Source organism: Rosa chinensis, chromosome 1, assembly GCF_002994745.2.
Source record: "Rosa chinensis cultivar Old Blush chromosome 1, RchiOBHm-V2, whole genome shotgun sequence".
In the NCBI taxonomy this organism is placed as follows: domain Eukaryota; kingdom Viridiplantae; phylum Streptophyta; class Magnoliopsida; order Rosales; family Rosaceae; genus Rosa; species Rosa chinensis.
Window position 1 is genome coordinate 54,596,397 of NC_037088.1, and position 13,774 is coordinate 54,610,170.

The window sequence follows — 13,774 nt, forward strand, 5'->3', positions numbered from 1 at the left end:
AAGTCATATAACTTTAGGAATAAAATTAGTATAGTCAAATGTGTTTGTAATTAAAATTAATTTTTTTTTATCTTATGTCCACGCACATCCATCGATGGAATATATACAAACCTGATGTGAAAAAATAAGCACGTTTCGCGGTTGCCACGCCATCGGTCAACCAATAAAACATATAAGTGACTACGGTTGACCAATCCGATCGGATTCAAAAATATGGTGAAATTGGCTAAATTTTTTACCACACTCATAATTTATTGTAATAAACTCATCCAACGGTCGGTTTCTCATTTTCTTTGAATTGCTATATGTAGCTCTTTGGAGTGTGTGATGTATAAATATAGATTTATAAAAAATTAGTGTCTTTAAAAATTTATTTATCAACAAATTAGTATCTATGTATAAATATAGATTTTTTTTGGTACAATATAGTTATATAGATTGTTATCTTTGGTTGTATTTGATCATTATCCATTGAATTTCCAAAGCTTGATTAAAAAAAAAAATACTTGTGTCTTTAAATATTTATTTATAAATAAAGCCCGCAAGGCCCGGCCCAAAAAAGCCCGCAAGGCTAAGCCCGGCCCGGCCGGCCCGAAAAAGCCCGCAAGGCCCGCTTTATATGGACGGGCTTGGATCCTTTGATTTTTAATAAAGCCCGGCCCGGCCCGGCCCGCAATTATTTAAAAATATAGCAAGGCCCGGCCCAAGCCCGCTATGAATGGGCCGGGCCGGGCCCGGCCCGGCTCGTTGACGACCCCTACTCAAAACTTATGGCTTATCGTGAAGCCTCTAAGGAGATAGTATCCAAAAATGGATTAGGATGGAATAACTTCATCATTTATTCAAATTGCACTTCAAAGGAAAGGCATTACAACATCAACATGTACGTAAAAAAGCCTAAACGTGATACAACTCTAACAAGTGATTCAAACAATAATCATGTTCATTCACTCAATATTCAGCTAGATCTAAACTAGAGGTGGCAAACGGGCCGGCCTGGCCCGACCCGGCCCATTTTAAGCGGGTCTAGTCATGCTTCGTGCCGTGCTTGGGCCGGCCCATTTATTATTGTGCCGGGCTCGTGCTGGCCTATTTACTTAAACATTAAGCCCGGTTTGGCCCATGGCCCGAGCCCATATCGTGTCGGGCCGTGTTTGTGCTGGGTCAATAAATGGGCCGTGCTCGTGCCTACCAACTATAAAACACGATTTTAAAATCTTAATTTGAATAAATAAAAATTAATTTTATTTAACTATTTAGAAAATTAAAATAAATTAAGTTCTACAATGTTTTTCTTAATCTTAGCTTTTTAAGATTAGTTTTCTAATAATTTTTTATATTCCACTACAAGAAAAAAAAGAAAAAAAAGTAACTCAAAATATATTGCTTTTATATTATTGTGAGATTAATCTTTATTAATATAATGAAGATTTAATATCATATTATTCTTTCCTTCATTCTATAGTTGTATTATTATGAGATTAGAATTTAGAAAAAATACTTTATGTCAAAACAAGGATATAATATTTTATTTCACTATTTTGACAATATAAAAGAAGAGACAAGCTAGTGTACTGGTGGGTATGAGATATCCTCATTTACAAATATTTGAACAAAAAATTACAAGTATTTGAATCAAAATTACAACATTGAGAACAAAAGTTACCATATTCATTTACACTATTTACATATAGTTAAACAAAAATTACACCATTGACAACGAATTTGTTCAAAAATTTGTAAAAATGTCGTAAGATGTGTAATTACCATTATTAGAACTAAGATTACAACATTGACAAAAAATTTGTTCAAAAACTTGTAAAATGTCGTAAGAGTTGTAATTATCATTATTAGAACTAAGATTACACAAAGTAGGACTCAAATTACAACTTTGACAACAAAATTTGTTCTCACTTTTGTAAATGTGGGTATGAGATACCCACCACTACACTAGAATTTCCCATAAAAGAAATAGCATTGGTGGAATTGTCATGAGATTTTAAATAAAGACGTCTAATATTCAAATCTCATCATTGTTGGTTTTTAATATTTTTAAAAACAAAATGAAATTTTGTGTTTGTAACGGGCCGGCTCATAATATGTCGTGCTCGGGCCCTGCCGGGCCAATGGGCCAATATTCCTAGGCCCAACCCGACCGGTTATTCTAACGTGCTCGGGTCGTGTCGGGCCACTAACGGGTTTGGACCGTACCGTGCTCGTACTTAACGGCCCGTTTCTAAACCCAATGGTGACAAATAATGATATTATGAGTGCGTCTATTAATTTGCCTCATTATTCTCACCCTTGAATTTAGAATGACTTATGAGGGGTTTATCTTGAACCTATCACCTATGAAGCTTTTGGGTTCCCCTTGACAAAGTCAAAAAAAAAAAAGAATGACTTATGAGCACAATTGAGTAAGTTACTTAACTTGGTACACATGCCTAAACCGGGCCAACTCTAATAACCATTCCACACTATTGCAAGCCAAGACCTGAATTCCATTATTCAGTCCAAATCTAATTACCGCCATTAGATAGCCCGCCCTCAAAACCGATCGAAACGCCTTCCTTAATAATAGACCACAACCCACCACCGTGATCAAACGCCTTCTGCCACAGAAGTGATACAAGGAAAAAAAAACCCCGAAGAAGTTTCACAAAAAAGGATCGTGCGGAAGCAGAACTAGCAAGAGGATAGAGTCCAAATTAGGGATGGCAAAAATCCCCAGCGGGGAGGAGCTCCATTGGATACCCGCCCCTAATGGGGGGAGAATTCGGGGACAAATGGGGAAAGGGGATGGGGATCCCCAATCCCCGCTATCTAAGATTGGGGATGGGGCGGGAATGGTATTTTGATCCCCATCTCCAAACCCGCCCCAATAATATATACATATATTTAACTTATATATATTTTAATTTATTTTTTATAATATAAATCACAAATATATACATTTACTACTTTACTTTAATAGCTACAATTTTACTTTAATGGTGTTTTAACTTTTGCACTCACTGAATTATGATTTATGAATTTAATCATATTTTAAATTTATTTGTTGTAGATTTTGATTTTAAAAATACAATATGAGAAAAAATTATTTTATTTATTAAATTCTTATTGGGGATTTGTGGCGGGTTTGGAGGCTTAGTCCCCAATGGGGATGGGGACGGGGAATCCCCAACATATTTTTATTGGGGATTGGGGCGGGGATGGGGGTAAAAAATGACCCCGGGGATGGGGATGGTATTGTGATCCCCATCCCCAACCCTCCCCATTGCCATCCCTAGTCCAAATACACCCAATATGGAAAGTCTAGTAGAACCATCCTTTGGAAATTTGGGGTATTAAATAAAAAGAAAGAAAGTAGTGCAACGTGCACCCTCAAAACAATTACTAGTTCCAAACACTACTCTTCTCTTGGTGGACTTCGAGCTACTCCTCTCTTTGTGGACTTCGAAGATGCCAATTACGTTTGTTTTGAACAGGTCACATTCACCGAAGATGCCAATTAATTAGTGGAGCATACACGATAGCTTATTACAGATGAACAAACTTGTAAAAACTTGTAAAACTTGAGAACCAGTACTACACGACTAGCTAAATAAAAATAAACGAATCCTTTAGAAATCGGAAGTTTGAACACGTTTAAGGACACGGTTCTTCAGTTTTCGTAGTGATTGATGAGTAGAATATTTAGAATAGCTGATGATTTCGTGTAATCTTGTAATTATACGTGGTTCACTATAATCTCATAATGACTTGGTGCACATGACATGTTCGATGAAGTGCTTGGCATACATACCTTTAAACCTCAATACCTCATAAATCTGCCAGATAATATAAACTGTTTTCAAGTAAACAAAGGTTACTAGATAAATCTCTGTTTAGAACAAATCGTAGACAGCGTTTAGAACAAATCGTAGACAGTCAAGAAATCTCCTAATGAGGGTAGGTAGGTAAGGTAGTTTTAAACTTGAGTAGGCTTCCAAACTATATGAGAAGCCACCCATTACCACTATTCTACACTACCCCAGCTAGATTTCATCAAACATTGAGAACTTTGGTGCATTACTCTCTATAAATACCCTTAACTCTTCCTTCAACTCAAACAAGAAACGAAGATCGATCAAGTTCCTAATTATTCAACTAAAATGGCAGGCCTCAAGCATTGTTCCCTATTATCTATCATGGTAGCGGCATTGTGTTTGTCGAGCATTGACATCAGCTTTGGCGCCAGGCACCTGTTGCAGGCATCAATTCCATTGATTCCAGTTCCCAAGGGTGCAGTGCCTCCACTGCCTATGCCAACTCCTCTGCCACCATTGCCACCACAGCCAAAACCCACAACACAAATCCCACCTCTGCCAAGCACCCAAATCCCATCTATACCTAGGCCAAACCCTCCCACCGCTCCCAAGTTCACTCTACCTCCACTTCCGGCCACTACATTCCCCAACTTCCCCACTACAATCCCTTCACTTCCCAACATTCCGACCACAATTCCATCAATTCCTTTTCTCTCACCTCCTCCATCAAACTAAACCCTCATCCTTGGAAATCACGGAACCTGCAGTTGTTCTGCATGTGAGTCGACACTGATACAGGATATATTGATCGATTCTATACTTTATACACGTTTGTTTATCTTGTGGAATTCTTTCTTTTCTTGCATCCATCCTGATGCAGTATGTTTTAGTCTTCGGATCAGTTTCGCTTGTGTAATACTATTGTTATTCTGTTGTATTCTGCTTTGTTATTATATATACGATTCATATCTGTTTCGATAAGCTCTTCCCAAATTGAACCATTCAAGCAATGATAAGTGCTAGCAAACTATGAATCAACTATAAACTTTGGGAAACCAAAAAACTAGCAAAGTTTCAAAACAAAAGTTCATTTCTAGGTGTCAAAATACATCATTTCCGGTACACTCAAGTTAGCCTCAACTCTATGCAGAAATAAATTCATAATAGTCAAATTCATGAACAAAATGAAGTAATGAACCAATTACTAATTAAGTGATAACCCAACTCCGTTAGTCCTCATCAACCTCAAGAACCCCAACAATCTCATATTGGCTCAAGTCTAAAAACTACTACTACACGCTCTAACCCAATTAGTCCTCATCAACCTGAACAACCCCAGCAACCTCAACCCAATCTCGTCTCCTGAATTGTCTCGAACCCTCCATCATAAACTCTCCAATGTGAGAACCAAGCTCTGCTATTTCCCTATCACCCTCAGTAAAACCCAGACAGTCCCGAACATCCAAAACCTTAAGCTCCCTGCACCCCTTGATCAACACAATAAGCTCAATCCGGCCAATCTTGGCCTTCTTCAAGCACAAGTACTTAATCTGCGGCACATATTTCACAATGTCCTTAGCCAAATCCACATCAACCAATGCATGAGATATATGCAAACCCTCAAAACCTCTACAATTCCTCCCAATGTGTTCTAGTATCTCTCTCATTGCATTCATATAGTGGCTGCAAATTCCGGGTACCTTGAGAAACTGGGTCTCCCCTTGGCTACGATTAACCGCAAACTTGATGAACTTAGAAACATAGAAACGACTCCATTCAATCCCAAACTCCTTTGCATATCTTCTGATAACGTAATCGAAACTAGTGCTCTGATCATCGTCGTCGGAAGTAGAAACGGGAAAGCTCCAAGGATAAATGACAGTACCTTTTTCAATCTCCGCCGGGAAAAAGAGGCGTTTCCAGCAAGAAGAACTGAGGCTTGCTCTGTACCAAGATTTGCAGACCAAAGGGACGAACATTAGTAAAGACTCTGTTCCGACTCTCTCCAAGATATTGAGCAAACAGTCTTTGGGTAAATCTTCCCATGTCCGATCAGAGGTCCGGCGGACGGCGCCGGAGAGGTTGACAAGGTGGTGGTCCATGGTGGGTGGGTGTTGTTTTCTTGATGGGAGAGATTTTCTTCAAAGAAGGGAGAGGGGCTTCCTTTTTTCTCTGTCTGTATGTGGGTTTTTCAACACTGGGATATTAAATGTTTTCTGTTAGAGGATTAATGGGGTTAATATTACTTTTCATTTCTTTTTCTTTCTTTCGGTTTCTTTTTCTTTTTTCTTTTTTTTCTTTTTTCTTTTACAAATTCGGAAAGATGTGTTTGCCTCTACATGTTAATGTTCACTTTAGTCAGTAATTGATTATGAAAATTATGTTCAATTACTGTTTTTTTTTTTTTTTTTTTTTGACAGAGTAATAGAGATTTCATTTCATCCCAAAGCCAGAACGGCACATACAAATAAAACCTATATGCTTGTACCTTAACTCAGTGGTCAAGCAAGTAAGGGAATACGGGTACCATCCACTAGGACATTATCACTCAAATATTCCAGAGCCTACACAATTACAAATCTCAACTTACACTAAGAAAACTATCTTGAATCTCCCTTCGTCAATACACTCAATTGTGGTACTCCAGAAGATTCATTAACTTTGTGTAAAAAGAAACCATAGCCATGCAGACTTACGCTCACTAAATCTAGCAAGCCAAAAAACCCAGAGAGCCAAAAAGCACAGAGAGAGCCTGATCCCTCCAGCGGCTAGCCCTCATGGGGCCGTCGTTAGACGGGCTTTGATTGGACCTAGTGTCCGGTGGTTGGAATAAACCCGTCAGAGTGGAGGCTATGTGGCGGCTTCGATGTCCAGAACTCGAGGAAGTCTTGTCGGGGAACTCCAGAGCCAATTTGGCGGCTTGTGGGTGGGGCTAGGGTCGATCTCACAAGGAAAGGGTGGCAGACAGCCAAAGGTAACGTCGTTAGGATGTGCGAGGACGGATTTTGAGCTACCCAGATTGGATCAGAGTTTTCTGATCTAGTTTGTATGGTTTGGAACCACCCTGTGGAGAGGGATTGTTAGGGGTGGCGGTGCTGCATGCTGGTGTATTAGGAAGGGCGGAGAGATGATAAGAGGACCTGGTTTTGCCCATGACTACAGTTTGGAGGCCGGTGGTTAGTCAACATGGCTTGTGGGATGACGGCGAGGTGACCACAGTAACCTGCACTATTGGACTGGGCTGAGCAGGGGTTGGGCCTAGGCTAGGGCTCTGGGCCCAACTTCCTTTTGTTTTATGTTTTTATTGTTTTTAGTTAAATGTGGCTATATGCCGAAGAAAGTCCTTCCTATTTTAAGGTAGGGTGGCGTGGGTGTTGTCCCGGTATGCACACTCAGTGTGCCTTGTCTGGCCTAGTGAGGCGGCGAGCTGTTTGCCTGATCAAATGGACGCAACCTCTTAGTGGCACGATGAAACGAAGTGTCGCTGGATTTATATCTGTGCGGCAACATAGTGGAAAAGCTGTTTTATTTGTAATAATCCTTCTTCATTATAGAGTTATCTTTCCGGTATGTCACTGCTATGTCAAAACAAATAGAGTAGTCATTCATACACTCTTTGCTAATTGGTGCTTGTTATAATACATAGACTTTGTGGAGACTCCTGATATTATTTCAGGAGGTTCTCTTGATGCTTATTGTAATCTAGGGTTCAGGCTCTACATCCCCCCTATGTATTCTGCAGTTTCATTAATCAAGGGTTGAGGGCAGCCGCACCAGCCCCCTTTCAAAAAAAAAAAAAAAAAAATCTAGCAAGCCTAAATTGGGCCGAAACCCACTACCTTCCCCAAAAAAAGGGAGTTATTGGAAAAGTAAAAAATATAAACCATAAAAGCAATTTTTGAGCCCAAAAAGAAAAGCCAACCCAAGGTTCAAACAGGAAAAGCCCATCTCAGGCCCAGACACCACCTTCTCTGCTAGGGCAAATGCAGCACAGCAGCAAAAACACAACCGCCACCCCTGCCAAGACTGCCACCACCCGTCCAAGCACACCCCAACGTTTCTCAACCTTGACGACACTCCAAGAGGTCCGAGCGAGACCCAACACATACCAAAACATAAACCCAAATCTCATTAGATGCAGATCCGCAACACCCCAAGCAGTCGACCACCCCCCTTCACGCAGCGGTTACAGATGTTGGAATGAATCTGGAGGAAAACCGAAACCATCCCAGACCATGACACCTGTGCTCGCGACCTCTATAGCCTCAAAGCTGTGATCTAGAACCCGACGCCGACCTCTCACCGGAAACCCCAAGCCAGACGATCCCAGAGAGCTTAATCGTGGAAGAGCCACCAAGCTCCATTGAGAAAACCCCCCGCTCGGCTGCACTCACCACATTCCGACGAGACCAGAAGCCTAGCTCGCCACGGGATCGCTGGACGATAGTGAGAGGAATGGAGCGAAACCCTAGGTTGGAGGAAGTTGACAGTCGCTAGAGGAACCCTAGTTTGGATTGCCGCTTAGGAATATAACTTGTTGGACTTTTCATGAATTTCATGTTTAATCATTGTTAGATGTACATCTAGCAGTGAAAAATAAATCAATTCAACTAAAAAATAACATCTAACAGTGAAAAATTGACAGGACCCGCCTCGGATTTCACCCTGAAATCCAAAGCGACCCTGCGGGGCCCACCTTAGAAGAAATTCTACCAAAAATTTGGTGGAACTTCCCCTAAAATGGGCAACCCAAACCTGTAGAAAACATTTACACTCCTCAAACAATTCATCCTTATGCTCTTGGTGCCACCCTGCTCCCTAAATCAACATCAGTCTCCAATTCACAAAACACACATCTCAACTCTAAAAGCATAAATCTCATAGGAAATCAGAGCAATTCTAACAGAAAGGTATAAGAGGAAAACCTAATTCAACGACAGATGCGGAAGCCATGCTGTTGACTATGCCTCAACTCCGTGTACGCCCGACCTCAACCAATTCGCCTGCAAACTGGGCATTTGAAACCGAAGGGCCCAGGGGAAAGTACATAAAATACGTTAGCGTGAGTGGACAAAAATAAACAATTTTTAAACCAAGTGGATTTTATACTTTCCCACATTTATTTCCTTAAAAACCCTCGATGCATGTAATGATTTAGAAAACAAATCACGAGAAGCTCCGCTCAAGAAAAACCGACTAGACCGAGAGGAAAGATCGAAACTCAGATACTCAACAGGATAAGACCAGCCCCGCAGGTTACACGTAAATCAGACTAGGCCCCGCTAGTCGAGAAATGATAGGATATGGGGAAGAGATATCACCATGCGGGCAATGGAGCCTCCAGGCTCTACCTACCCTCGACTGCCACTCACACATAGATTGTGCGAGGAGGAGAACTAATAACCTCAACTTCCACTCACACATAGATTGTGCGAGGAGGAGACCAAATAACCTCGACTGCCACCCACGTGAGGAGGAGAATAAATCACCTCTACTGCCACTCACCAACACAAAGTAGGTGAGGAGGAGAACAAGCTACCTCAACTGCCACTCACAAACACAAAGTCAGTGAGGAGGAGACCTAACCACATAACCCGCGTATGGTGAGGAAACATCATCGAAAACCAGTAAATCCATGTAGCTTCCCCACATTTCTCACGAGATAGAAACCATGTATTCAACGACGTGACCCCGCACGCCAAGATTACTCTCAATCTCAAAATGGATAAGTGAGAAATGGAAATAAATCGACAGCGTGTCCCACACGCCCAGATATTCTCAAATCCGTAACCAAAACCGGAAATTAGTATAGGTAAATCCCATTTCCAAAAATCTCTCAAAATCTCCAAAAAGCCAACCAAATCCAAAATCCTTAATTAGGCATTCCCGATGCCAAAATTGAAAGTCAATAAACAATTGAGAATATCCAACTCCATTGAAACTCATCTTAAAATCTTCCAGGAGCTTAACTCGGTGATTAGGGATATGCTTAATTCCAGAAATTTATCTCGGAAATAAGGAATTCATCAAATAATATAATAAAACAAAACCAACCTTTGAAGCTCATTATTGAAAGCAAATCCATGATATAATTCGAAATCAATTTCCGAAAATTAATTCATTTCCTCAAAAAGTAATATGAATAATCACTAGAGCATTATTTAAGAAAATAAATGCATGAATCGCTATTTAAAACAAAAGTCCACTCACAGTACTATTCCGACGATCACGCATTCGTGTTCCGTCATCGAGCAATAGCTCGGTACATCGTCCTGTACACAATTATATTCCGTAAACGGCAATCCGATAAAATAATTACGAACTTAAACGAAATCCGAAAATCCCTATCTCCAATACTTCTCAAATTCAACCCAAATCTCTTCCACAATTCTAATTCCTCAATTTACATATTCCATAATGAAAACGAGGGAAATCCGACGGCCGGATTTCCCATAATTCCACCACAAAACTCCAAACTTCGAAAATTCACAAACAATTCCAAACTCCTCCAAAATTCACCAAACTTCATATATAAGCTCTATGATAATTATAGAATTTAACTAGCTAAAAATTGAAATTTATAAACTACCCTAGCCGCCGCTACCGCCGCCCATAGTGGCGGCGCCGCCGCCACCATCTCCGATGGCCACCAAAATTTGGCAGTAGCACCTTCTCAACACACTGATTCAACTTCTCAACTACAACATTCCCAAATAACAATTAAAAAAGGCCGAAATCGATTCAATGAACAAAAACCCAGAAATCCACAAGAACCCTAGAATTTCAATTCGTCGATTCAGCATCTACACAACAAATCGTGATACAAGGCCATAGGGAAAATGATCAGTGATGAAAACCGAACCTTCGACGGCGAAATGGGGACCGGAGGTGGCCGGAATCGCTGGAAATCGGCAAAAGCTTCAAACTGCAGCCGGAGGAGTTTTTCCTTCGATCCGTGGTTTTCCGGCCAAATCGTGGAAAACCAAGGTTGCTAGGGTGCTCGGAGGGAGGAGGCGCTCCTCTGGTGACCGGTGGCACGCCGGTTGGTGGCCGGAATCGCCGGAAATCGGAGGGAGAGGGAAAATGGTCGAACCGGAGAAGAGAGAGGTCGGGGGAGAGGAGAGAGAAAGAGCTGGGGTGGGTTTCCGGAAATGGAAACCTACCCGGGGTAAATTTCTATTTTAATCAAAAATTACCATGAACAGTAACTTCACATTTTTGGCCATAACTCTCGCATACGAAGTCCGATTTTTACATACCACATATGCACGCGCTCGGTTTAACGTCCTCTACAACTTCCATGAAGAACATTTTCTCAAATTTTGACCCGAACAAAAAGTCAACTTTTAGGGCCACTAAAAGTACTGAACCGAAAGTAAAAGTGAAAGTAAAGGTCGTTTACCGTCCCAATGACTAGTAAACCGGTGAATTTAGGTTCGGGATGTTACAAAAATAAAACAAATCACCTCTACATTTGAAATCTTTCATAAAAAACTTATTGACCCACAATGAAAAATTTTATTGAGTTGAGTCAGTTTTATTGATAATCAATAAAGAGTGCAAAATCTATGTTAGAATACATAGATTTGGTGGAGACTCCTGTTATTATCTCAAGACGTTCTCTTGATGCTTATTGTATTATGGGGTTCAGGCTCTATGACCCTCCCTTGTATTCTGCAGTTTCATTAATCAAGGCCTAAGGGCAGCCGCACCGGCCTTTTTCAAAAAAAATAAAAAATAAAATAAAGAGTGCAACATCATTGTTTTCTTACTTTTATCAAGAAACGTTCCCGATACTTGAAGGTGTATATATAGAGGGCTCTTCTAGTGAGGGATCTTTTTAGGGTTTAATTTTAGGGAGATTCTAGTTGGACCTCCAAATTTGATATTTGGATCTCTCCTACTTATTAAACCTCAAATTCACTTTTTTAATACTTAAATAACTGAGTATACCTCCTTAATTTTACCAAAACACCCTTAAACAATTAAATATGTATCTTCAACAATTTGTTGTTTCTTTTTTCTTATCTCTATCAATTCAATCATGAAGAATTCTGGAATTAACTATCTATATTTGTATTGTTTACATTAAGAAAGACTTTTTTCTTTCAAAATCCTAGGAGGCCCGAGTAGGCTTCCGGTAAGAGTATATGCCCGGTCCAATGGCATGCCTTTGTTGAGTCGTTTTCGGACGGGCCAGATGGGACCTAGTGTCCAGTGGTAGTTGGTTCTGGAGTATGCCCAGTCGAAGTGCAAGAGTGGTGGTGGCTTTGCTGTCTAGCTTGCAGGGAGGCCTTGTCGAGGATCAGCGGCAGCGGTTAGGTGGAAAGCAGGTGGTGCTGATGTTTCTCCACCTTTGATCGGAGCGCGGACGGTGGTCGCTTGGTAGGAATGAGTGGGTGGCGGCGAGATATGGTGCATATGGACTCGGATCTGATCTGTTTGCTTCGATCTGGTTTGGTTTGTTTGGAGTAGTCCCGTCGAGTGGGGTGGTTTGGACGAGTAGCGATGCTTGTTGGCTTGATAGGGAGGATGGAGGGATGAAGACCTAGCCTATGTGCGGCGGTTATGCCGCCGATGATCGGTCGATTGAGGTGGTTCATGCGAGATGGTGGCTGGCTGATACACACAGTCTACATCTTAGGCTTGGACCTGAGAGTTTTTGGGTCGGGGCCTGGTCCTTAGCTTGGGCTCTGGTCCAAAACTGTCTTTATTTTATTTATTTTAAGTTTTATTGCTTTTTATTTTTAGTAAGATGTGGCTTTATGCCAGCAATAAATCCCTATCAGTTTTTGGTAGGGCGAAATGGGCTTGGTTCCGGTATGCACGCTCAGTGTGCCTTGTCTGGCCTAGAGAGGCGGCGAGCCATTTATTTGATCAAATGGACGCAACCTCCTAATGGCAGAATGACATGGAGTGTCACCAGATTTGTTTTCGTGCGGCGACATAGTAGGAAAGTTGTGCTATTTGTAATGATGCTTCTTCGTGATAGAGTAATCTTTCCGTTATGTCACTACTTTGTCAAAGCAAATAGAGTAGCTGGTTGTGCACTCTTTGCTAGTTGGTGCTTGTTAGAATACATAGATTTAGTGGAGACTCCTAGTATTATTTCAGGTTAGTGTCTATTGTAATCTGGGGTTCAGGCTTTACATCCCACCCATGTATTCTGCAATTTCATTAATCAAGGCTTGAGGGCAGCCGCACTAGCCCCTTTCAAAAAAAAAAAAAAAATCATGAAGAATTCTGTGAGTAAACTGCCTATATTTTTGGTGTACTTTCAGTGACGGAACCAAAAAGTGATTCTTGGAGGATCCGAACAAGTAGACAACCACAAAGATTTTTCTATTAATCCAGATCATAGTATTTTTGTTTGTTTGTTTTGCATTAATATGGATGGTTCTAGAAAAGACTTTGGTTTTCAAAAAAATAATATATATATATATATATATATATATATATATACATCGATTAAATCTAGTTAAAAGCTTGGATCTTAATTAGTAATAACTACACCAAGATATTCAATAAATTTAGTTTAAGGAAATTTCAAATTCAGATTGTTTTTAATTTATTTTTGTATTAAATGATGTAGCCATGTATAGAAATTAATTATCTTTACTTAATTGTTTTATGTAAATTATAAAGTTATATAGGTAATATAAGGAATTTTGTTTAAAAATTGAATGTTATATTAATAGGGGAGATAAGAGAAGAGTATTTGTTTTTCTTTTTTTCTTTTTCTCTCTTTGTCCTTATTTGTCTTTTCATATGAGTTAACAAAATTTATTGATAATTAAAAAAAGATGGAGATCCAAATATTAAATTTGGAGGTCAAACTAGAATCACCCTAAAATTAAACCCTAAAAAGATCCCTCACTAAAAGAGCCCTATATATATACACCTTAAATAACGTTCATGATACTGTTTTTTGCCATTTTAAGAGATCGCTTGCTAGATTAACTTTT

General features: G+C 40.1%; 1 protein-coding gene across 1 annotated transcript; it reads right to left on the reverse strand.

The window, feature by feature from the left end:
• Nucleotides 1-5,119: 5,119 nt before the first annotated feature.
• LOC112169876 lies at nucleotides 5,120-5,911 on the reverse strand. The gene has a single exon (XM_024306959.1). It carries the CDS (start codon nucleotides 5,909-5,911, stop codon nucleotides 5,120-5,122), a length of 792 nt encoding a protein of 263 aa, XP_024162727.1.
• Nucleotides 5,912-13,774: the final 7,863 nt, after the last annotated feature.

Excerpts from the sequence above, each read along its gene's own strand:
- LOC112169876 (XM_024306959.1), bottom strand. The coding sequence starts at position 5,911 with ATGGACCACCACCTTGTCAACCTCTCCGGCGCCGTCCGCCGGACCTCT.